Source organism: Pecten maximus, chromosome 9 (genome assembly GCF_902652985.1).
Source record: "Pecten maximus chromosome 9, xPecMax1.1, whole genome shotgun sequence".
NCBI lineage: Eukaryota > Metazoa > Mollusca > Bivalvia > Pectinida > Pectinidae > Pecten > Pecten maximus.
In genome coordinates this window covers 20,851,517-20,877,653 of record NC_047023.1, presented here as the reverse complement: position 1 = coordinate 20,877,653, position 26,137 = coordinate 20,851,517, and the positions used below count along the sequence as shown (strand labels likewise).

At 39.3% G+C, this 26,137-nt stretch overlaps 1 protein-coding gene across 1 annotated transcript in view; it reads right to left on the bottom strand.

The window, feature by feature from the left end:
- Positions 1-9,404: 9,404 nt before the first annotated feature.
- LOC117334499 (sodium/calcium exchanger 1-like) overlaps positions 9,405-26,137 on the bottom strand; it is a 185,966-nt gene continuing 169,233 nt past the window's right edge. The window contains exons 14-27 of the mRNA XM_033894155.1: positions 24,758-24,817; positions 22,637-22,664; positions 22,002-22,151; positions 21,383-21,545; positions 20,932-21,055; positions 18,558-18,687; positions 18,141-18,155; positions 16,664-16,754; positions 16,287-16,374; positions 15,977-16,099; positions 15,587-15,662; positions 15,255-15,408; positions 13,679-13,854; positions 9,405-13,454 (exon numbers count right to left, since the gene is read on the bottom strand). Coding sequence (XP_033750046.1) covers positions 13,326-13,454; positions 13,679-13,854; positions 15,255-15,408; positions 15,587-15,662; positions 15,977-16,099; positions 16,287-16,374; positions 16,664-16,754; positions 18,141-18,155; positions 18,558-18,687; positions 20,932-21,055; positions 21,383-21,545; positions 22,002-22,151; positions 22,637-22,664; positions 24,758-24,817 — 1,507 coding nt within the window. The 3' untranslated portion in view covers positions 9,405-13,325. The remainder of the gene's footprint in view (positions 13,455-13,678; positions 13,855-15,254; positions 15,409-15,586; positions 15,663-15,976; positions 16,100-16,286; positions 16,375-16,663; positions 16,755-18,140; positions 18,156-18,557; positions 18,688-20,931; positions 21,056-21,382; positions 21,546-22,001; positions 22,152-22,636; positions 22,665-24,757; positions 24,818-26,137) is intronic.

Here is a 26,137-nt window from a genome sequence, read left to right as displayed (position 1 = left end):
ACTCCAATATGGCCACGCAAACGTTTATGATTGATGTGAAAAACTGCGCCTCTTACAAGAAAAAGTTGTGCCAAAGAAAATAAGACTATGTGTTGAATACACCAATGAACATCCGATCGGTCGATCGAGAGAGAAACAAGATTGATATGTACGTGTAAATGATTAGAATACTCCGAAACGGGTTTAATCATATTTGGCAAACATAAATCGGTTGTAGCGATATATAAATCTGTGTAGAAAATATGTACAAGTGGGAAACACGATTTTGTTTGCTATAAAGTGGTTGCTTTTTGGTACTAAAAATATTCTTTTATTTTCAAACACACGTGCACACCGCCGTGTAATCAAATGTCCCTAAGCCCAAATTAGCCTACCCGTATGTTTATTCCAGCGCGAATGTAGGTTGATAGGTTGACTAACAGTACACTTTCATCTACATTTGTAAATGCTCTTTTGGATGAACACTACGGCTGTAGCAGTTCTATTTCACAATCGAAGGTTCCTATTTTGGTAGAACTGCACTCTCTGGTCGGAGGTTGACTATTTTCGTAGAATAACCTCTCTGGTCGGAGGTTGGCTATTTTGGTAGAACTGCACCCTCTGGTCGGAGGTTGGCTACTTTGGTAGAACTGCACCCTCTGGTCGGATACTCTTTGCTGATAACAGTTATGCTTTCATTTCAGTGGAGATGTCCAAAGAGAGAGGCGAGACAGACGTATGCGAGAAAGAGAGAGGTAAGTTAGGAAGGGAAGGGGAGGGAGGGATGAGTGGGAGAGGAGTTGGGTGGGAGAGGAGTCGGGTGGGAGAGGATTTAAGTGGGAGAGGAGTTGGGTGGGAGAGGAGTTGGGTGGGAGAGAAGTTAAGTGGGAGAGGAGTTGGGTGGGAGAGAAGTTAAGTGGGAGAGGAGTTAAGTGGGAGAGGAGTTGGGTGGGAGAGAAGTTAAGTGGGAGAGGAGTTGAGTGGGGAGAGAAGTTAAGTGGGAGAGGAGTTGGGTGGGAGAGGAGTTAAGTGGGAGAGGAGTTGAGTGGGAGAGGAGTTGAGTGGGAGAGGAGTTAAGTGGGAGAGGAGTTGAGTGGGAGAGGAGTTGAGTGGGAGAGGAGTTGGGTGGGAGAGGAGTTGGGTGGGAGAGGAGTTGAGTGGGAGAGGAGTTGGGTGGGAGAGGAGTTGAGTGGGAGAGGAGTTGGGTGGGAGAGGAGTTGAGTGGGAGAGGAGTTAAGTGGGAGAGGAGTTGGGTGGGAGAGGAGTTAAGTGGGAGAGGAGTTGAGTGGGAGAGGAGTTGGGTGGGAGAGGAGTTAAGTGGGAGAGGAGTTGAGTGGGAGAGGAGTTGAGTGGGAGAGGAGTTGGGTGGGAGAGGAGTTGAGTGGGAGAGGAGTTGAGTGGGAGAGAAGTTAAGTGGGAGAGGAGTTGAGTGGGAGAGGAGTTAAGTGGGAGAGGAGTGGGTGGGAGAGAAGTTAAGTGGGAGAGGAGTTGGGTGGGAGAGGAGTTAAGTGGGAGAGGAGTTGGGTGGGAGAGGAGTTGAGTGGGAGAGGAGTTAAGTGGGAGAGGAGTTGGGTGGGAGAGGAGTTAAGTGGGAGAGGAGTTGAGTGGGAGAGGAGTTGGGTGGGAGAGGAGTTAAGTGGGAGAGGAGTTGAGTGGGAGAGGAGTTGGGTGGGAGAGGAGTTGGGTGGGAGAGGAGTTGAGTGGGAGAGAAGTTAAGTGGGAGAGGAGTTGGGTGGGAGAGGAGTTGAGTGGGAGAGAAGTTAAGTGGGAGAGGAGTTGGGTGGGAGAGAAGTTAAGTGGGAGAGGAGTTAAGTGGGAGAGGAGTTGAGTGGGAGAGGAGTTAAGTGGGAGAGGAGTTGGGTGGGAGAGGAGTTGAGTGGGAGAGAAGTTAAGTGGGAGAGGAGTTGGGTGGGAGAGGAGTTGGGTGGGAGAGAAGTTAAGTTGGAGAGGAGTTGGGTGGGAGAGGAAGTTAAGTGGGAGAGAGTTAGGTGGGAGAGGAGTTGAGTGGGAGAGAGTTAGAGTGGGAGAGGAGGTTGGGGTGGGAGAGGAGTTGGGTGGGAGAGGAGTTGGGTGGGAGAGGAGTTGAGTGGGAGAGGAGTTAGGTGGGAGAGGAGTTGAGGTGGGAGAGGAAGTTTAAGTGGAGAGGAGTGGGTGGAGAGGAAGTTAAGTGGGAGAGGAGTTGGTGGGAGAGAAGTTAAGTGGGAGAGGAGTTGAGTGGAGAGGAGTTGAGTGGGAGAGGGAGTTGAGTGGGAGAGGAGTTGGGTGGGAGAGGAGTTGGGTGGGAGAGGAGTTGGGTGGGAGAGGAGTTGGGTGGGAGAGGAGTTGGGTGGGAGAGGAGTTGGGTGGAGAGCGACGTTCAGTGGGGAGGAGTTGAGTGGCGAGCGGTTGAAGTGGGAGCGGCGTTGTGGGCGAGGGTTGGGGGGAGGAGGTGGGGGAGGTTGGGGGAGAGAGTTGGGGGAGGGTTGGGTGGGGAGGAGTTGGGGGGGAGGGAGTGGGCGGGTTGGGGGGGGCTTTAGGGGGGGAGTTCTGGGAGGCGTTAGGGGGCGGAGTTAGTGGGCGAGGTTGGGTGGGGGGGTGAGTGGGAGGGTTGGGGGAGGCAGTTGGTGGGAGGAGTTGGTGGGAGGTTGGTGGGGGAGGAGTTGCGTGGGAGGAGTTAGGGGCGGGTTGGGGAGGGAGTTGAGTGGGAGGAGTTAAGTGGGAGGGGTTGGTGGGCAGGGTTCGGGGGAGGAGTTGGGTGGGAGCGGGTTCAGTGGGGGGTTGGTGGGGGAGTTGGTGGGGGGAGGTTAAGTGGGAGCGGGTTGGTGGGAGGGTTGTGGGAGGGGTTGCGTGGGCGCGGGTTGGGTGGGCGCGGCGATTGCGTGGGCGCGGCGTTGCGTGGCGCGGCGTTGGGTGGCGAGGGCGTTGGGTGGGAGCGGCGTTGTGGGCGGCCGTTGGGTGGGCGCGGCGTTGGTGGGCGCGGGTTGCGTGGGCGGCGTTCAGTGGGGCGCGAGTTGGTGGGAGCGCCGTTCCGTGGGCGCGGCGTTGGTGGGCGCGGACGTTGCGTGGCGCGCCGTATCGTGGGGCGGAGTTTGGTGGGCGCGGACGTTGCGTGGGCGCGCGTTGCTGGGCGAGGGTTCGGTGGGGCGGCGTTGTGGGAGGGCACGTTGTGGCGGAGGCGATTGGTGGGAGAGCAGTTGGGGGGCGGGCGTTGGGTGGGGCGGCGTTGGGTGGGCGGTTTCCGGGGAGGGGAGCGGAGTTGCAGTGGGCGGGGTTAGGGGGCAGGGGTTGGGTGGAGCGGGGTTAGGGTTGAGGGGAGTGGGTGGGGGGTGCGGGGTTGAGTGGGAGAGAAGTTAAGTGGGAGAGGAGTTGGGTGGGAGAGAAGTTAAGTGGGAGAGGAGTTAAGTGGGAGAGGAGTTGAGTGGGAGAGAAGTTAAGTGGGAGAGGAGTTGGGTGGGAGAGGAGTTGAGTGGGAGAGGAGTTGAGTGGGGGAGAGGAGTGTTAAGTGGAGAGGAGTTGGGTGGGAGAGAAGTTAAGTTGGAGAGAGGAGTTGAGTGGGGAGAGAAGTTAAGTGGGAGAGGAGTTGGGTGGGAGAGGAGTTTGAGTGGGAGAGAAGTTAAGGGGAGAGGAGTTGAGTGGGAAGGGAGTTTGAGTGGAGAGGAGTTGGGTGGGAGAGGAGTTGGGTGGGAGAGGAGTTGGGATGGCGGGGAGGGAGAGGAGTTGGGTGGGAGAGGAGTTGAGTGGGAGAGGAGTTAAGTGGGAGAGGAGTTGGGTGGGAGAGAAGTTAAGTGGGAGAGGAGTTGGGTGGGAGAGAAGTTAAGTGGGAGAGGAGTTGAGTGGGAGAGGAGTTGAGTGGGAGAGGAGTTGAGTGGGAGAGGAGTTGGGTGGGAGAGGAGTTGGGTGGGAGAGGAGTTGGGTGGGAGAGGAGTTGAGTGGGAGAGAAGTTAAGTGGGAGAGGAGTTGGGTGGGAGAGGAGTTGAGTGGGAGAGGAGTTAAGTGGGAGAGGAGTTGGGTGGGAGAGGAGTTGAGTGGGAGAGGAGTTAAGTGGGAGAGGAGTTGAGTGGGAGAGAAGTTAAGTGGGAGAGGAGTTGGATGGGAGAGGAGTTGAGTGGGAGAGGAGTAAGTGGGAGAGGAGTTGGGTGGGTGGGAGAGGAGTTGAGTGGGAGAGAAGTTAAGTGGGAGAGGAGTGAGTGGGGAGAGGAGTTGGGTGGGAGAGAGGGAGTTGGGTGGGGAGAGGAGTTGGGTGGGAGAGGAGTTGAGTGGGAGAGAGTAGTTAAGTGGGAGAGGAGTTAAGTGGGGAGAGAGTTGAGTGGAGAAGAAGTTAAGTGGGAGAGGAGTTGGGTGGGAGAGGAGTGAGTGGGAGAGAAGTTAAGTGGGAGAGGAGTGAGTGGGAGAGAAGTAAGGGGAGAGGAGTTGAGTGGGAGATGAGTGGGTGGGAGAGGAGTTGAGTGGGAGAGGAGTGGGTGGAGAGGAGTTGGGTGGGAGAGAAGTTAAGTGGGAGAGGAGTTGGGTGGGAGAGGAGTTGGGTGGGAGAGAAGTTAAGTGGGAGAGGAGTTGGGTGGGAGAGGAGTTGAGTGGGAGAGGAGTTAAGTGGGAGAGGAGTTGAGTGGGAGAGGAGTTGGGTGGGAGAGGAGTTGGGTGGGAGAGGAGTTGGGTGGGAGAGGAGTTGAGTGGGAGAGGAGTTGAGTGGGAGAGGAGTTAAGTGGGAGAGGAGTTGAGTGGGAGAGGAGTTGGGTGGGAGAGGAGTTGGGTGGGAGAGGAGTTGGTGGGAGAGGAGTTGGGTGGGAGAGGAGTTGAGTGGGAGAGAAGTTAAGTGGGAGAGGAGTTGGGTGGGAGAGGAGTTGAGTGGGAGAGGAGTTAAGTGGGAGAGGAGTTGAGTGGGAGAGGAGTTGAGTGGGAGAGGAGTTGGGTGGGAGAGGAGTTGGGTGGGAGAGGAGTTGAGTGGGAGAGAAGTTGAGTGGGAGAGGAGTTGGGTGGGAGAGGAGTCGGGTGAGTGAAAGGGGTGAGAGAGAGAGCGGGAGAGCGCGAGTGAGAGGATTTGAGCGGGAGAAATTGGAAGAAAGGGTAGTAAAAGTCGTGAAATGTGAGGGGGATAGAAATCACGTTGGTTATGAAATGATGTTGATAATTAAGTATATCTTTCTATCACATCCAATGTAGTTATCCCGAAACATTGTTCCCTGTATGTTTGATTCTGTCCATGCCCCAGACATCAACATACTCCAAATATAAATAACATTTTATCACAGCTAGTTTTGGGATTATCGCAGCTTTATACCATTTCAAAGTTACCAAGCATGCTCTTATCGGAGCTTTTACCAAGACATCCCATGGAAACTGGGAAACAACTTGCTTCCAAAACATTTTTCTTTTTCAGTTATGATTAGATTCCGTTGTTTTCCTCATTTGGAAATAATATGATTTTAAGTTTATCTGCATATACCTCATATGGGACAATCAAACCCCACTCAAACAATACAAGTGTCTCCATTGTAGTAAGATTGTACTCTCCATAAAGAGCATCAGAGATCAAAGGAACGTTATGAACATGAATCCTTTGTTTGTGCCCTGTTAACATATCGCCCACGAGATTTGAGGTTTATATATCTCACTAGGTAACAGAACAGTTTGCTTAATTAAATGTCGCAATCGATAACACGTTACACTTATCACCTTTATTTAACTTCCAGCTGACGTCCTTTTGCCTCCCAGAGGATTGATTATTCGTCGGAGCACGACAATTTGTCAAACCCTGGTAATTTCAGTTTGTCGCACGACTAGTACAAGTAACCAAATATGACGTAGTCACATGACTTGTACATGATACCGTATTTAACACCTTGTCACATGATTTGTACACTATACCATACAACACCAAGTCACGTGACTTGTACACGATACCATACAACACCAAGTCACGTGACTTGTACACGATACCATATATAACTTAGTCACATGACTTGTACATGATAACCTTACATACCACCTAATCACATGACTTGTACACGATACCATATGTAACACCTAGTCACATGACTTATACACAATACCATATATCACTAATCCAGTCACATGGCTTGTACACCATACGATATGTAACCCGTGGTCACATGACTTGTAGAGGATACAATACGTGACCAGATGACAATAAACTTGAATAGCTTAGCATAGATTCAAAGAAATCTTCCAAAAATAAACAAGAAATACTAAGTTGCTTTAGAAGGTCCTTAGTACGATCATACAGTGAGTTACTGCCACCTGCCTGATACTTTAACCAACCTCCCCCGAACTCACGACACGTTTTTCAACAATCACAATATTATCATTTAACATAACCTTGTCCATTTCGTAATCCGTGAGCCATTTCGAAAGTAACTCATCAAGAATAAGAAAATAATGTACTTTGTGGCCGTAATAATGGTCATTGCATGTAGCATCCAAAGTGTGTTAAACGTTTTAAGTATAAGATACAAACCCAGTTTTCCGTGAGAGAGTTTTCATGTAGTCGGGGCTCAGTACAGTTGTGTCCCCTACTGCGATAGATTCGTGTACCTACAATTTTTCGTCAAAATTGTTTTTTGATCACAACTATTACAGTGTTGTATTCATACTGTAGTCCAATACTTGTTTTACTTTTGGCTTAAATATCAGCATGCTTTATAACTTAATCGTCTTGAAAAAAAAGAATCAGAAATTAAAGAAATTGTCTTATCTTGAAAAACTGATGGCCGACTCATTTGTAGGCTTTATGATAATGCTAAATATAAAGTCTCAATGCGTGTATAGTACTCCTTCATATATAAAAACATTATTACTGCAGTTTTGATTTAAGATAGTCTTTTAGCGTTAGAATAGCTCCCGTTAGTAAATAGGGATAATAATTCTATTTCATTGCGTGAGATATTTGACAGCTAAAACAGACATATCGCTTTCTTACTCAAAATTAAACAACAATATTTGATAAAACAGAGTATATACATTATTAGTCATTTACCTCTTCAAAGCTGCAGGTCTGAGCAATTGTTTGAACTCGTTCACATCTTTTAATATAATTACGCAATGCACTGTTTGTGTATATGGTGTTTCCATAATTTAAAATAATTTGACAAGGTAGCATATCTCATCCAGTCATATAAAAAGTCTGTCACCAATAGGCTAACTAGATGTGCCATGGGACATCACGAACCGATAAATATACGACTATGAAGTACAGTAATATAATGACATAACATTGTCAGACGCTTTGGTGCATAAAGGGCAAATACCTATTTCTTCAGAGGAACACAAAACTACATGGTAGTTATTGATTTTACACCTGTACTTGATGTTGAAAATTATGAAATTTACTTAATTATGTGGCTATTGAACCTTCCCATCCAGATTCTGACATTTCTTTTAACCTACTTTGGGCTTCCTCCTTCGCTTTCTATAGATCTAGGTATCAACACATTAGGCCCTTAATATCACTGACGAGTCTTACATCTTACGTCTTTTTGGGGGTGGTGGTTGGGGTGTAGGTTGGTTTCCTGTCGTATGTGGGTCAGAAGTGTAACCTCCATTCGTTACTTTATCAGGAGCCTGCCAAAACATACACTTACATCATGCACACAGGAGGTCGTCCTTAAATTGCCATAGCTGTTAATAGGCAAACCAAACCAAACAAGTTTATAAATTGATAAAGAAGAAATGTATGGCGCTTTCTTGGAACTATCACATTAATACACACTAATGTTTGTCATTTTGTAAACTTAATTATCAATTGCAGAACTTGCCTTATTGATCGACAGTGGGGGTTAAATATAGGACAGAGTATACATAATAGAGGTCGTATTAAAGATATGGTCATCTTACCATGCACCTAATTGCAAAATAAGTTGTAGTATTACGACAGTCTTGTGACTGCTGACAGCAAACTTGATGACTGGAACAGGTCCACGACTAATGTAGACGAAGATCACAAGAGTTACCTCTCTTATCATCATACAAATATACTAGTATTTAGTTATCGGGGGCTCTCATTCATTATTGCTATACACAGAGCACAAATCATTCGTTTGGCCATTAGAATTCCAGGGAATTTTTTCCCCCATTCAGATAATAACTACCTTTACAGGTTATATCAAAATTAATTAATTGGATCATGTGTTTTTAATATGAAGTTATGGTTATATTTAAGTAAATGTATACAACATGGTGAGTAGCCCCCAAGAAGAGCCAAATTTAAGGTTGTCATTCATGTTGCTGAGGAATCTAAATCAATAAATCATATTTGAATTTTATCTGTCTTTTCTAGTATGTTGTGTATAAATATTTTCTGTAGTTAAGATAGTTTTGAAATATCAGTAAATACTGATAGTTTCGTTAATAAATTTATTTTGGTAGGTTCCCTGCAGCTCGCTAACATTATAGCAAAGATTTTGTAAATGTGTATTGCTTTTACATACTTAAAACATCATATTTGTTGTAAAATTGAAATTAATTTCACATTTTTTTTATTTCTTTGCGTTACCAAAATCGTTGGTAACGCAAATCTGCTGTAATCTAACATTTATTTGACGAGGGTTCTGCTTACCTACATGTACATCGTTCGTGTCCTACAGTGCACATTAATCATTTATTTCTAACTTCCTTCAAATTGTTCTCTTATTGCAGATTTCTGGTTCCAAAAGAACGAAGTCACATACTACAATTGACATGTCTGTAAAGTATCAACATTGATAAGGTAAGTACCAAACTAGGCATTTAACTAAATATATAAAATATAAAATAGCCGATTTTGATCAGATCGGTTCTAGTTAATGTATTTCCGAGTTGCCATTTTGAGATCGAACGTGATTATTGGAAATAAATAACGTTTTTTTAATTACATCGCAATTGCGTGTAGTGCTTATGCGCCACTAATAATTCTTCCATGGAAGATTAGTCCTTTTCCTGTAACTGTTTCCCTCTTCTCCACTAAAACCAGCCAAGGGTAAATTAAAACTTGAAATCTCTAGGTAAGTTTAGGGTATATGTATAGTCGCTCAAAATTATCGTCTGAAAAACACATTTTATTTAAGACGTATAAATTTGCTATCGTCCAGTGGATTATCCTAGAACCACGGTACTGATATTATCAATAATTCAAAGTATCTTAAATGTAACTAGTATTGTCCTTTTTGGTCCTATATCGTAGTTACTTGTTGAATATTAACTGGGTGAATCCCAGGGGTCAGTTGTGCATGTATGGATTCACAAGTTAGTTCATAATCCATGGATATGTAATATTAATCTTAAACGTACTTGGAGATTGATATTATTTCCATATCAAAATGAGATATCTTCGAAAAGCTTCCGTTTTACTATATTTTTAAGACTAAATTTGTTCAAAACATTCTGCTTTGGGCATGCTTTTTGGCATGCTTTGGGCCACTTGCATCACACACATATATATATATATAAAAAAAAAATTTTGGTTTCAAACTTTTTATTTCATACAAACACAGAACAAATACATGTAAAACATGGGTTGTAATCAGTGATGTGGAAAGGAACACCCGACGTGTTTATAAATACTGCTTTAGGTGATGCTTTACCTGTCAGGTGTTGTTAACCCTTATATACTTTACTAACAGGTAAATAGTCGATACTGTTCTTTATTTCCTGCAACATTCTAATCACTTATAGCTCTCCAAAATGTTTTAAAAGGTTATACCAATGGTCTAATATAACAACTTTTTTTTTCTTCAAAAGACGCATATAATTTGTCTCGAGATTGATACTACAAGCAGGAGCAGCATGATCTAGACCTCCATTCCAAAGCGTATATGTTATGATAAAAGGTGGAAATTGCAGAGAAATTGCCATTTGGTTTAGTTGTAAAACGTACTGTATACGGAAAATGGTAAATATCTTACATGGAGATACCCCTATTGTAGTGCTCGCTTAGGTGACTAAATTCAAACATAACCAAGGATGCCCAGCATCTCAACACAACATCTCTGAGATAAGTTCATATCTGTTATCATTTTATCATTCAAACTGAAAAAAAAAATATATAAAAAAAATATGATAAGTTGTTCACTGCTTATATTTTCGATCTATATGAAAAAAAACCTACCCCTTCGTTCGGTAGTAATAGTTACAGATGGGAGTTATTTCTAATGAAGTTTTATTTTTTACACCGGTTGTCCATCTCAGTAAGTAGTGAGTTCACAACCTTAAGGAGGACTCATAACTTTCGGTCATAGACAGACTTTACGTGCTATGCAATGGTGTTCAAAATTAAATGTCGACTAAACCAAATATTGAACAAAATAGTTCATGTAAGAAAAAGGGTATTTATACATGTTATGCAGAAAACTACTTTCACACTTGTACTAAGTTTCTTAAATAATCTGAGATTGACAAGCACAGGTTCACTTCATGATCATGGGTAGTGTGACCTCAACATACATCACCACTATCAGACATTTCTGGTAAACTCTTCCCAAAAACTGTTTATAGTAAAATAGATACCAACCAACAAATCTTTGGCAAAAACGTAGAATGGGGTTAATAGTGACAAACTTGGACGAGAAATGACAAATTTGCAAAGTAAAAAAACGAATCAAAATATTTGCATCAATATTACACTATGAGAGTTCTTTGGCTTATGAATATCTTGTTGCAGTATTTCTTACGTGGATTTCCCAACAGAGCAAGCCTGGTCGTTATGTTGTTGCAACATTAGACACTAGCTAAAAAAAACACAAACTACATGTAGCCTTATGATAGAATCAAATAAATAAAACTAAAACCACCCGGACACTGCAACAACCATATTGGTCCTTCTACCAGAGAGCCAGTCTGTCGTTGAATGGCTTGCTGTACACAAACAAAACAAAATTCATAAACTTAACCATTCTGATATGAATTCACATTTTCTTAGCACTAGTTGTTTCACACTAATAATTTAGCATTCCCTGACAGAAGAAAACCTATGAATTGTAAGTTTATAGTTACTTAGAAATGGGATCATACAGATGCCGTCTGATCAACATAAATGTATTAGCTTTATCCCAAAGCACACCATTAAACCATAACTGTGTGCAATATCATATTTTTTTTCGAAAAAAAGTTTGGTGAAAATACAATGAATAACTACAATCTCTAAACAGTTTCTAAATCGGCCGAATTCAACAGACCAAGTTCTGGTGTTATGTTTCAGCGTTGTTTTAACCCAGCTGATGTGAGTAACTAGATTCTACATGTCTTTGAGTGTTGACTAGCACACAGAAAAGAAATGAAAACTAACGGTTAAAGAGGGGAGCACATTGACAATGCCCCATTATGATTTTTGATTGACAAATAATCTCCATTAACATTAAATTATGCCATTTTGAATATAATTCTTTCTCAATCAAGGAGAGTAACTGTTATAACAAATGTGTGAATGCAAAAAACCAATACAAAAATCTTCTAATAAATAACATCTAAGCAATACTGCTTTGCAGAATTAGAATATTCAGTAACACATCTGCAAATAAAAACAAATCTTATTATTCATATAAATATTAAATAACCATTTTAATAAACTCTTGTTCTCAATAAATATTAGCAATCAACTGAAAAGAAAAAATAGCTTGGTTACTTTTGATATATTTACATCACACCTCAAACACAAAAACCAGTAGAAAACACGGTATACAAAAATAAACAGGTTATCACAGTTGGACTTTGATGTGTATCATATATATACACGGGTGTTTATATTATATGTGTGTGTAAATACAGGCATAATATTTATAACAATATATCTCATAGAGCGAGGTAACCATCATTTTAGTGTCGAGCTTGTATTGATACACATTATGCTCAAGAAGTCTTATTACAAAAAAAAAAAAAAAAAATCAACAGGTTAAAGCATAAAAATCTAACATGGGAAATGGTAAGGAGTTATATCTGACTTCGTGCGCTTTTCGAATAAACAAATTTACGCGCTGATTTTCAAAGATTATATTTGAGAATGCATCAGAATATTCTCATGCACTAGGACACGAACGAATCGGCATCGATCACCAATCACTCGTTGGATATTTTATATATAAATACTATATACCTGTATTTACCATAATAAAATACGTAAGTATCGTATTATACATACCAATGCAAAGAATGAAGTAGATACATATTTTTCAGGTTTCAGAATTGGCAATCAAAGCATGTCAGGATTTGCAATTTGACATTTTTATGTAGCCTATGAGATGCCATATTGTATAATTAATGGAAGTGTGGTATTTACACATGATCTTGCTGATGGTTGTTCGCTAAAAGCAGATATCTGAAATATGATACGGCCATTTCGGTAACCTGATAAATTTGCACCTGGATCACCCTTCAAAGTGTCAACAATATGTCTGACTATTTTTCAACAGCTCATGAAGAGGTTCCAATATAATTATTTTGGGGACATATTTACATTTATATACATATTGAAATACTTGGAATTGTACATAAATAAGATTCAAAAGAACACGCACAAATAGCACTTGCATTTCTCAACAACTAGTAACGATTTTAACAGATGATGGTATTCATCCTCATCGTTGAATCTATCAACTAAACACTATACATTTGTTACCACAGCTACAGGAGCTCTTGTAACAAGTACTCTTAACCTGATAAGGAAGGTATGAAGCAGAACATTTGCATAAACTTCAAAATATAACAATAATCTAGAAACGGCCATTATGCTCCATCTTCAATATGTCCAATGCCGTCTGAGTATATACATTCACTTGTGTATTTGTAAAGCACTAAATGCAGATGGAGTCTGGACAATGTTGTTAAATATAATACACTTTTCTCCCAAACTTGTCCACCAGCACATACAAAGGCTAGACGTTTGGCACAGACTCGCACACCCATCTCCTTTTCAATGTTACAGGGTAAGCGACACTTTCCATAATTTATCACCAATGGTTTATAAAGTAACGTATCTCAGTTGACTCCACAACAGGAAATATCTCAACTACAAACCAGCAGCAAATTCACAATACAATCTAGTTAAATCAAGGTGCAGTTTCAAGAGTACATTTCCTAAGTGATGTCCAGTGAGTAGGAGTTATTCCCCTTCCACCAATGTTGACGTCACAATTCCCGGCTCCATGGGGAGACCTTCAACCGATACGGAATCTGAATAGGTTTTGGAACGTGTTGAGTTTAACAAGAATTATGATCAAATTAATATCCTATAGTGTCAGTTTTCACAGAGATCCTCAGTAGCTACCATAAGTACCATTGTCTCCCAGTTAATATCCAGGTAATATATGTCCCCCTTCGGGGAGAGGTAGCATCCATGCCTTCTTACAACTGTCCCGCTAAAATCTGTTACGATGTGCTGGAAGGGCCTATAGTGTAATAATGTCATATGCTTTGAGACTGGAAAGTAGGATGTAGATACACCAGAATACTAACAACAGTATACTAGTTCCCCACTTGACGTACACGTTGGATCCTCCAAGTTCTCCACCCACGAACTGCAACGTAAGATACCATGGTTATGACTTTCAATATAGAATGTAATATATGAAACACCATTATTGTAATGCTGGCATACAACTTATTAAAATTGAGAATAACGACACCAAACGTTGCGTATATGAGGGCAAATATTTAAAAATATGTCGTGACAAATCATGTGAAATATCTTGAATATATTTTGCATTAAGAGGTAGAAATCAGTCACAAGTTCTATACCAACCTTTCTCCTGAGTATCAGGAGAATGATACACAGAAAGCCAAGTATAGTGAAGATGATGACACTCTGGGTGAGGTTACCAGATGGCACCTTGTATTCTGTGCCCGTCGCCAGCCCGTAGGAAGTGCTGAGGACCCAGGGTAACCCTAACCCCAAGAATACGTTCACACTGTTACTACCTGTAATAAAAACATAAATTATATACAATGTTCACTGAAGACACCAATCGTGCATCCACATGTAAGAACACTGTATATATGCATTGCTACCTCTATGGCTAGATGCCTTTGTAAAATAATCTAAAATGAAAGTAACTTTAGGAAAATGCATCAAAGATGAAATGGATTAAAGAAACTAAAGAAAAAAAGTGCTGGCAAATGCATGTATTAATAAAATACGTAAGTCAAGGAAGAGAATAAAAGAGCCTTTCCAAAGTCACATCAGCAATGGCACTAACTATCGCATAACAGAGCCAACACCAATATCAGTAGATAGGAGGTAGTCGTATTAGACAAAAGGGAATCAGCAATCACTTGCTAAGTGGCCTATTTGGTCACATTCAAGCAAGTAGGTGGACCATCTCAAGGGATGTGTTCATAGTCCTGAAACAGAACTGACGAATTCTATTTAATTGACAGAGCTTCAAGCACTAAGAAGGCTGATCGAAACCCTTTTAACCAGAAGATTAAGAAGCAGTACAGAGTTTTAGCCAGCATGGTTAAGAATTTAGACCGACCAGGGAATAAATTCCTCATTGCTCGCAACCAGAAGCATTCTTGCTCTAAGTATTTTTGCTCTTATAACAATTGTCGTGTTCTCATGACCATAATATACGGCATACAGACATTGTTATAAATGCATTGGCTTTCTTTTTTTGGAGATAGCGACGTCTATGAAGAGCTGGTCTAGCACTATAACTTCTTTACTTAGAATTAAGAAACCAAAACTCTTTCACTTCTTATGAAAAGACGACTCAATAGAGTCGGTTCAAAGGAGGAGCGGTCAAGATTCAAAAATGGAAAAAGACTGAATGGAACAATGGCTAACAATGCTACCTGCAACACAGGCAGTGCTCCCAATGACCCGTTCTGACTACAGCTTACGTATGGAGTTAATTACTGTTTTATTTTTCAGTTCCCATCCTCAAGCTCTTCAGAGAGTCGCCCAAGTACGATGAACGGAAAGGCTCTAACCTTGTGTGGCATCCATTAGCCATAAATCAGGCTCAACCTACTCCCAAAGCCAGGAATGATAGCTTTGCCTACCCAAGTGTATATGTGTCTTTGCAAGAGCCAAATCACTTACTGCCATGAGGCTGTACAAATTCCATGTCAGGCATTTATACAGAGAACCAAAAGGAGGGATCGTCGCTTACTGAAGTCACCATCAAATGGAAATCCATGCGACAATAAAAAGGTCAATGTTAAAAATATGAGGATTTTCTATCAGGATCTTTTGTGTTTTATTTAGCACTGACACTGTCTTGATGAGACAAAAGGGTACTTAATTCACAGATGCTCCTTACAGCTACAATAGGTAATAAATAAATCATTGTATCATTTGGTTATCAGTGTCTTACCTGTCACATTGCCGATGGCTGCGTCTGCATGCTCGTCCTGTCTGGCTGCAGTACGGCTGGCGAACGTATCTGGCAAGCTCGTCCCCAGGGCAATGATGGTGATACCAGTTACACTTGTCTTTAGACCAACCACACAGCCAATCAGATGCCCAAGCTGTTCAATACAGATTGTAAATAATTTCATTGGTTTATCTCCAACAAGACACCGGACTATATTATTGGTCATTGAAGCTAATACATAGAAACAACATGTTTTAACCTCTTCTTCTTTTAAACTTATTGGATTTTTGGTTCTTTTTAAGACCTTAATATGCAAGGCGATTAAACTTTACCTGTTCAACCAGAAACGTGAGAGCTCCAATGTAGAGGAGGGAAAGGACAAAAGTGGGCCAGGCTCCAAGGTATTTCCTGTAACAAGCACACAATGTAAGTTTGGTGTTCTGGATTGGGTCCTCAAAAATCAACACATACATGGCCATTTTTTCAGTGAAGAGATATCAAGATTTACATGATTTGTTTAAAAAATGCAATATAGGCATCCATTTATCAACTGTCAAAATTTCAAAGAGCGGCTAGATTCTTTATTTCTATGACAAGATTTGTACCTGTTATCAAGAGAGACAGGCAATCCCTGTTATACCACTGGAATTGGCACAAAAGGTCGTGGTAGAATGGGGTAATGCTGTTTATTTACATGAAAAGAACTCAGGAGGTATGCTTACGTTGGAGGGACACATGCACCAATCACCTTCCACAGAATGGTGAGGAAATGTAACAAGTAGTCGACCCAGGATGGATTAACATTATTTCCTTCCTCATCAGTTGATCCTTCAATCGTGAGAGCACTGAAATACAACACAACCTGTCAAACCTAAGCTGACATAATAAGAGTTCTCTTCTTTTGTACTGAAAACACTGTATGAATTGTATCTTCATACAAAAAATCATAAGTCTTTGCTGAATATTTCATTATTTGAACAACAGTATGAAAGGTGAAGGTTATATATTTTTTCTATTATGCAGGTTATATACCTGACGAACTGAGCTCCCCAGCTGACGTCTTCCTCCTCCTCCTCTGCCTCTGCATTAATGACATCCGCAATTCGGTCATCCACGGATTCTGTTCAGCAGAATAGTAAAAACTTGTAAGATAGTCTTGAAATTCATATTCTCTTCATGCAATCATATAAAGATTTACTAGCATCTCTTTAGCTGCTTCTAATACCAGGCATATATTTTTTCTGGCATGGTGGAAACGGAAACTGTATTTGACCTGAACAGGGTTCATTATTTTGAATGACATCCACTTTATACTAAGAGGTGCTATATCCAGCTTTCAGTCACTTTATCTGCGATTTTTGGCGAATCTTAATTTGAAATTATCCCGTAACAGATAGCTATATATATACCTTTATTGATGTGACACACAGTGGCACTCCTTTGCCCTATCTTGGCTCCCAGACTGGGGTTCTTTATGGCAATAATGAAGTTTTTGGAGCCCTAGAAACAGAGTGCTGAATTAGATTGGGACAGTTGATAAAGGTGCAAGAGTGTCTACAGCAAAGCAACACTGCAGTATACATAGCCAATCTGATAGCCGAGTATATGTAACTAGCAATCAAACATTTGTGTAGCTCCTATTTGAGGCAGATTCTTACCCTTTTATGATGCACTTACAACATCTGCAAAATCAAAGTTCTGTCAAAGTTCAATATCAAAATTTCAAAAATAATCTTTTATTAAATTTGTCATACAAAAGTAACAGGTTTACTGGAAAACAATATATCCTTTATATTGTTAACTTAAAATATAATAAGTTGCATGAATTTTTTTCTGACACTTTGCACTTGATATTATATTTAAAATGATTGTTTACAAGGTAAAACAAAAAGATATGAAATTGATAAGTAATTGGCATGTTTGAAACAATCCAAAAGTGTATCTTAGTTATCAAGACTAAGCTATATTCTAAATTAAGGTTCGTAATCTACATTTTCCTATAACTGGTATCATATAGTGAAGGGAGCTACATCTCTAACAACTATATAATTTTCCCACAGACATTTCATTAACATTGTAAGATATTGTTAAATATCTATAGTTACTAAATGTTTGAATAGTTTATAATATTAAATTCTAAACAGCTATGTACTAACGATGATTAAGTAATACATGCAGTTTATTTGTTACATCTTTGTGTCTCATATTGAAGTTTAATTCACTAAACATCTTTTCGCAAATCAGTAATGTATTTAGGTTTCTGTTGAAGCATTAAGTGCATCATCATGTTTACCATATTATACCCAGGCTTGCTAAAAGGGGCAGAGCGGGTAGGAAGTGGGGGTTGGGGTTATATATATATAGTAATTGCTTCAAAGGTATGCATGCCTGTGCAACTCGCAAGTCAGTCTGTGCATTTGTCTATATAGCACAAAACTTGTGTACATTAAAGTATAAGATATCTGATGGACCTCTCAACAGATTTAATAGACATTCACACCATAGAAGATTTAGATGATCCAAGTTTAAAGTCTGTTGTCATACTTGACCACTTCTGAAAAATGACTATAGGTAAATATAGTTGTGACCGTGTACTATGTGCTAAATCATTTGCATTGTAAAAAGATATCTAGACTTTCATAACATTGGGGTGAAACCAGTGCCAGTTACATAACTACTGGTAACTATCTCAAAACTAATTGTTTAGGAATATAGGTCTTTAATACAGTAGGGGATTGAGTACAGGCAAGGCTTTCTCCTACAACGGGTACAGTTTTGTAGGCAGGTTTTAGTGTTATAATAGTGAGTGGATATAAGCTGGAAAGTAGCCTGATCAAAGCCACATTTTTATTGGCCTGTCAAATGATATTGATGTTATGTAATCACCTCATCATCAGCCATCTGAAACATGTTATACAGCCTTTATTTGATGGGAAACCTTCCGTTTCATGTACAATCTTTATTATAATGTTTATAAATATTTCTTCTAAAATCAATTGAAAAGCAAATCCTGTTCTGTTAATATAGTGATAGCCCTATTGTTTGACTGATCTAATAAACAATGTTACATATCATTGTTTAGATGGGGTGTGCATATGGTAACAAAACACTTCTGGTGAATTAATTTCATGTTTTGTACCCTAACAAAGGTGCTGCTTCGAGATGACCTTGAAGGTTACTTCAAAGAAAGCAAAACTGACAGAATCATGTAAAAGTTATGGTAGTAGTCGATAAGACAACAAATGTAAACTATACGAGTAATGTTTACTTCACTCACTTAGGACTACTTATAATCAAGGTTACCTTAGCATCCTTTTTGATGTTGATGTCAATTGTTTTGCTGGTCTCCGCATGAGTGAAGGTCAAAATACCTTCTGTGTGGACATAATCGACATTGGGGCCGATATCCTTGCCCCCAGATGCTGTCCCATCACTGCAAGTAACAAATTTGTATAATTTCTATAGCATGTACAGTGTAATTACAAAATATTAGTTAGTTCTACAGTAATCTGTAGGTGAACAATTTGGTTCAGAGTGTTTTGGTGTACAATCCAACCTCATCAGTCTGGAAAGTTCAGTATTTCATTTTTAGAATTACTGTAAAAAAACGTGTAATTTGACCAGTTTTTTGTACTGAAATAAAGTTTAAAGTTGGGGGTGGGCAAATTGTACAGGTAGATCTGTTTTAAAGTTTTTTTTCTATAGAAACAAGAGATCCCAGAGGGATCTTGGTGCCCACCATTGAATGATCTTCATAGGTTCCATGTCAGATTGATCTTTTCTCTACTTTTCCCTTCATTTTACTAATCTGTGCAAATCGAGACATCCCTCCAGTACTTTTCAAACAAGGGAATCCTAGCTATATAAGAAAGTTGAGATTTAACGATAATGGCTGTTTGTTTGCCAGGTTGTTTTCAGGACAGACTGGTCCAAAAATGCAATACAAGGAACCAAGGGGAACCTACTTATGAAATTTGAGAAAGATCCATTCAGTACTTTGAGAAATAGAGATAACAATTAAACTTCAATTGTCAAAATCCAAGATGGCGGTCTGTCGGCAATGTTGTTTTCCGATTGGTCTCAAATCGCAATATGCATAACTAGGCACCAAGGGAAACCTTCATATGAAATTTAAGAAAGATCCCTTCAGCACTTTCTCAGAAATAGCGATAACAAACTTCAATTGTCAAAATCCAAGATGGCTGCCTGTCGGCCATGTTGTTTTCCGATTGATCTCAAAACGCAATATGCATAACTAGGCACCAAGGGGGCCTACATATGAAATTTGAGAAAGATCCCTTCAGTACTTTCTCAGAAATAGCGATAACAAACTTCAATTGTCAAAATCCAAGATGGCTGCCTGTCGGCCATGTTGTTTTCCGAATTGATCTCAAAACGCAATATGCATAACTAGGCACCAAGGGGGCCTACATATGAAATTTGAGAAAGATCCCTTCAGTACTTTCTCAGAAATAGCGAGAACAAACTTCAATTGTCAAAATCCAAGATGGCTGCCTGTCAGCCATGTTGTTTTCCGATTGGTCTCAAAAGGCAATATGCATAACAAGGCACCAAGGGGAACCTACATATGAAATTTGAGAATGATCCCTTCAGGACTTTCTCAGAAATAGCGATAACAAACTTCAATTGTCAAAATCCAAGATGGCTGCCTGTCGGCCATGTTGTTTTCTGATTGGTCTAAAAACGCAATATGCATAACTAGGCACCTAAGGGGAACCTACATATGAAATTTGATAATGATCCCTTCAGTACTTTCTCAGAAATAGCGATAACAAACTTCAATTGTCAAAATCCAAGATGGCTGCCTGTCGGCCATGTTGTTTTCTGATTGGTCTAAAAACGCAATATGCATAACTAGGCACCAAGGGGAACCTACGTATGAAATTTGAGAAAGATCCCTTCAGTACATTTTCAGAAATAGCGATAACAAACTTCAATTGTCAAAATCAAAGATGGCTGCCTGTCGGCCATGTTGTTTTCCGATTGGTCTCAAATCGCAATATGCATAACTAGGCACCAAGGGAAACCTTCATATGAAATTTGAAAAAGATCCCTTCAGCACTTTCTCAGAAATAGCGATAACAAACTTCAATTGTCAAAATCCAAGATGGCTGCCTGTCGGCCATGTTGTTATCTGATTAGTCTCAAAACGCAATATGCATAACTAGGCACCAAGGGGAACCTACGTATGAAATTTGAGAAAGATCCCTTCAGCACTTTCTCAGAAATAGCGATAACAAACTTCAATTGTCAAAATCCAAGATGGCTGCCTGTCGGCCATATTGTTTTCCGATTGGTCTCAAAACGCAATATGCATAACTAGGCACCAAGGGGAACCTACATATGAAATTTGAGAAAGATCCCTTCAGTACTTTCTCAGAAATAGCGATAACAAGAATTGTTTACGGACGGAGGGACGGACGGACGACGGACCACGGACGCAGGGCGATTTGAATAGCCCACCATCTGATGATGGTGGGCTAAAAAGATTGTCAATTCTCAATATCTGCCATCTTAGAGAAAGACGGACATAATCATGCACACTGCAATTTATTCTTCTTAAATGTGTAAGATAATAAAGAGATGTACATGTATATTTCAATTGATATAACATTAAAAACATCACTATTCACTCTCTATTTTCTATTTAACTTACATGGTGGAATACTCCATAGTGACCTTGCCATCAAAGCCGTGCTCCCGAATCACTCGGCAGCTTACTTTGCCTGTCTTTAGGTCAGCGTAGCAGTGAGGGTTTTCAAAGAGAAACTCTCCAGGTTCTGTTAACAGCACAGGTAGATTATACAATGGGACAAAAACAACTTAAAATGAACTAATTAAGAAGATTAAAACATGATTTTTGAAATAAACTCTTCGATAATAAAATATATGGTGCAAATTGATATGAACATAGGTAAGTGTTCTGGTTTTCACACGCCTAAACAAAAGTGTTTAACTTAATTTTTTTTTATGTGCAGCATTGGGCATACACATATCTAGAAAGTTGACAGCATATATCAGACTTGGTTGGTATATTTGACCATGCTCTGCTGTACATGGTACCTCTATCATGTATTATACAACAAACAATACTACAGACTGCATACCATCATCGTCCACGATGGTCACTCTGGTGACGCTAGGATCCCCAATGTTACTGCCGTTGTTAGGGTTTTTCAGAATGATATAAAAGTCAACATCACTCTCGAACTGTTGGTCATTGATGACGGGAATGGTAATGGACTTTTGGAACTCATTCTCCTTGAATGTCTGTAATCATATCACAATACACATTATAATTATATCTCCCAACAGTTAATGAACAATTCACGATGTATTTATATATATAAAGTGTGCAGGGAGGATAGGATCTATTAAATTTACATACAGGGAATTCCCAAGTACTTTTGGGGAATACCCTTTGGAGGATACTTTTGCTATTGTATTTTAATAATCCATCGGTGTACTTATGGGGAGATACCTGTGCATGTTTTGTTTTGGAATCGCTGACTGTATTTTTGAGGGGATACCTGTTTACATCTTTAATTGTGTGTATATTTAGGAAATACTTATGTATACTTTTGAGAAATAATACTGTATTTTTTAAGGAAATCAATGTGTTTTAAACATCAATTATACAAGTATTCCCTCAATGTGCTTTTGAGGAATTTTGAGGAATTCTCAATATATACTTACGAGGAATCCTCAATATGTTTGTATACTTACGAGGAATCCCTGTGTGTACTTGAAGTCTTTTCCAGCCTTAGCGGATCCCTCCCTGGTCTCATACTCTACTGTCACATCTCCAGAAAATACCTGCTCTGACCCACTGGCTGGGGCCACCTTACCGCCCTTGGCAGCTCCAGCATCTCCGTTCTGTAACATCAAACAAGTTATTGGTACATCCTTCATATCAAAATGTCACAAACAAGTGTATGTTATTGGTAAATCCTTCATATCAAAATTCACAAACAAGTGTACGTTTTTGGTACATCCTTCATATCAAAATGTCCCAAACAAGTGTATGTTATTGGTACATCCTTCATATCAAATGTACCTGCTTCACTTACTTTCACTTTAGTTGTCATACAACATATTATATGTTGAAAAAGACAAATGCAAGGTAATTGCTTTTTCAAAGCCAATAAAGTGCAGAGTCTAGACAGTTGTTATTAGCACTTTTGCACCATTACCGACAGGAGACTTCCCAAATTAAGCCCGAGAACTTTGTGTTACTAACTGTCATATTCATAAATCAATGTCTCAAAAAACCTGTACATACCATTATCAGACAATACCAAGTAAAATCGTTGTTCAAAGTCATATGAAAGCATTCACATTAGGACAGTGTATTTACTTACTGCAATTGGATTCTTGCCACCAGGTTTCCTGTAAACAACAGAAGATACAACACTGTAACATCTTATGTTCTACAATGTATCTTTAAGTTTTTATTATTCAGAAAAATATCAAAGATAAATTATCAAGAGATACGAAAACACTTCAACTGCAAAAGCCATGCATGTTATCAAAGTATTATATTTAATATTATTAGTTTGAACATGAATATTTCATTATCTAAAAACCAGCTAGATGACCTCTTTTTTTCAGTTTATTGCCACATAATTAATTTTTCTTTGTTTTCATGGTAAATACTCAAATGTGATTGGTCGAAAAATTCTTTTCATTCTTCTATGAAAGAAATTCTGAGAATGGCGCGAAAAATGTGACGTCACAATACGACAATTGACGTTGCGTATTGATTTGAGAAAAAGAATCCCATTTAAAACCAGTAAAATTGTACATAAAACATGTTTTGAATTAGAAAATCATTTTCAAAAATTGATTATAGGCGTTGATGTCAATTATTTTTTAGTTTCATCGGGGTATGAAACAAATTTTGTTTGCAAACTTCTGTAAGAATCCGCGTTTCGGATTCATACAGTTTGCAAACAAAATTTGTTTCATACCCCGCGGATTCTTACAGAAGTTTGCAAACAAAATTTGTTTCATACCCCGATGAAACTAAAAAAAATGACATCAATGCTTAAATGTTACTGGGAGGTACAGTACCTACAACACTTCTGTCTGGACTAACAAGGTCCTTTTTGTCTGGACTGACAATGTCCTTTATGTCGATCTGGACTAACAAGGTCCTTTTTGTCTGGACTGACAAGGTCCTTTTTGTCTGGACTGACAAGGTCCTTTCAACTTACAGGGAATCCATAATACATAAGTGCAAAAAGTAAACCTTTTCTCTTATATGAATTTATCTATTTAGCACTAAGGTAAAATCCTGTTGATCAAGAAACGTCATAAAAACACTATTTCTGTGTCAACGACATAATGATTTGACCCCATGATGTTTCGTTATAGGACTTATCACAAGAACACATTACAGCCAATATCTCAATCAAATACAAGATAATTTGTTTTTATTGATTTATTGATGGATCGTACAGTCACCAATAACTTTTATCACCGAGATAACTTAAAAACAGAGACGTTTATAGGAAATACAATGTAACTATGCTATAAAACTTCTCTTGATCATAAGTGGTAAGTTATCATTCCTGACAAGATTTCATACTTTAAAAAGAAAATCATGTGCATTCATCATCAACTACATTTATATTCTCATAGTATACCTATTACCCCTCATTACCATGACCTTCATCAATTAACCTATTGAAAGTGATGTTAATCAATATAGTAACTTTTATCAATTAACCAATAATTGGTGATTTTAAGTTATATAGCCATCATTCAATAACTTTACTTCTAGTGATATTTTGATAGCAATTTTTACCAATTTACTTACTGCTCGTGATATTTTGATAGTAACTTTTACCAATTTACTTAATGCTCGTATTATTTTGATAGTTAAAATTTACCAATGTACTTACTGCTAGAGCCTTTTTGAAGGAACAATCCAATATTGATAAGACTATTTTATGTTTATCAACAGACTGTGCTACAACAACACTTTAAATGTCAACACAAACAGAAACCATGCAATGACTTAATTTCCAAAAAAATCCTGAAAAGTTTTCATTCTTTAAAACTGCATGCTTATTTCATCAATGTGATGTGTTGAACACAAGGGGTGGTCCGAAAAAACGTGAATGTAAAGTGAATAACATAAATGAAGTAGATTCTGTGAAAAAGTTGTTCAAAGTCTAGGCTTTAATGTGAAGAGTTTAGCTTTGAAATGTTTCATATAACTTTTCAATTATACCTTTACTTTTCATGAATTCAAATCAGTTGAATTTTTTTCCCCAATCCAGAATGGAAATTGTTGGGATTTCTCTTTTTCAGCAAATATGGAATTAACTTTGTATAACAGGTTATACTGAAATAATATGTAAGTTATATTTACAGACTACTTTATGATACATCTCAATGTTCATCAACCTTAACTATACTTTGAACAACTTGGGTGTGCAGTGTGAGGTTTGGTGGTGTCACACCACAACCATTACCCTAGTACTACATTAACGGCTTCACTGCGCTTTCTTTGGAGGAGTGGCATAATATACGATCTGTCAGCAAATAAAAAGAAATTTCTGCACAAGAACAGTAAATAAACAATATAAAACAATAGACTTCAGCAAAGAAAGTGTGACAATCTGTGTATGATTGGTGTGTACAGAATAAATGTGCATCAAAATCCAGGTTCGACTCTATTTTAGGGAGGTCAATGTTAAAAGTTAACAAGACGATATAGAATCCTACTTCTGCTTATTATCAATTCAGTCTGAAGTGCCTCCAACCACTAGCTGTTTTGGGATGTATTTCAAATGACTATCTGGTATAGAACTTGTGTTGGCCTGAAATAAGAGCTCTTTACCCAGCCAAACATACACTCTCAAATAGATTCCCTTATCAGGTGTGGCTAGTAATCGGTGAGTTAGACCCATAACAGATCCAACACCTAATCCAACTACCTCCTATCAGACTTTATTTATATGGACCAGGACAATTACATTGTCCAGACCAGTAGACTCCAGTCCTAGAACCATCTCTAGGACATGGAAATCCATTTGCTTCTCCATGATTTCTTGTCCTTAATCTACTAGATGTCAGAATAATAGACTTGTAATTTGGTACATTTCATCTAATAGTGTAGATATGATCTGAATACAGATTTGATGCTGTGTACAAGGCCTGGAGATTATTCAGTGGAAATTGGCATCATTTTATACATCCCACACATATTTATTTCGCATGTTTGTCATATCAGTTTAGGGGAAGCATGCAGATGTTTGGATATGTGATGTGTAACATTGTCAGGCAGAAGGATTTGGGATATTTCAAAATTTGACTGTGTGGGGTTTGGATATGGAACATTGCACTGTATTTGTGAATCTGTTCTATAAAAGATATTGAATATCTTCTGTATGCTAGGAAGTCAATTATCAGTGTTTACGAGTTGTGTAACAATTGTTACTACCGTGAAACCTGACTTTACTGACCAGCTAACAATTTTCTGTAATGTCAGACCATATCCACAAGAATGGTGGCAGAATGGTGGCATACTCCATAACATCATTGCTGACAATGACTTTACTGATGCACTGTCATTTCTGACAAATGGATTCCACCCCATACAGTTTCTGTAAAGTCAGGTTTCACTATAATTCCAATATACTATTTGTATCTATTTCAAAAATCACAGCATGCAATAGGTAGGTCTTTAACAAAAACAGGAAAATAACTTTTGTATAGACTCCGGTAGGTAACTAGCACAAAATAAAACATCATACTTCCAAACCAATTAGGCATGCTCGCATGACAGCTAAGGTTTTCAGATTCCATGCATAACCAACACATTGTTGTTTATTGCACACAGCAGATCTAGC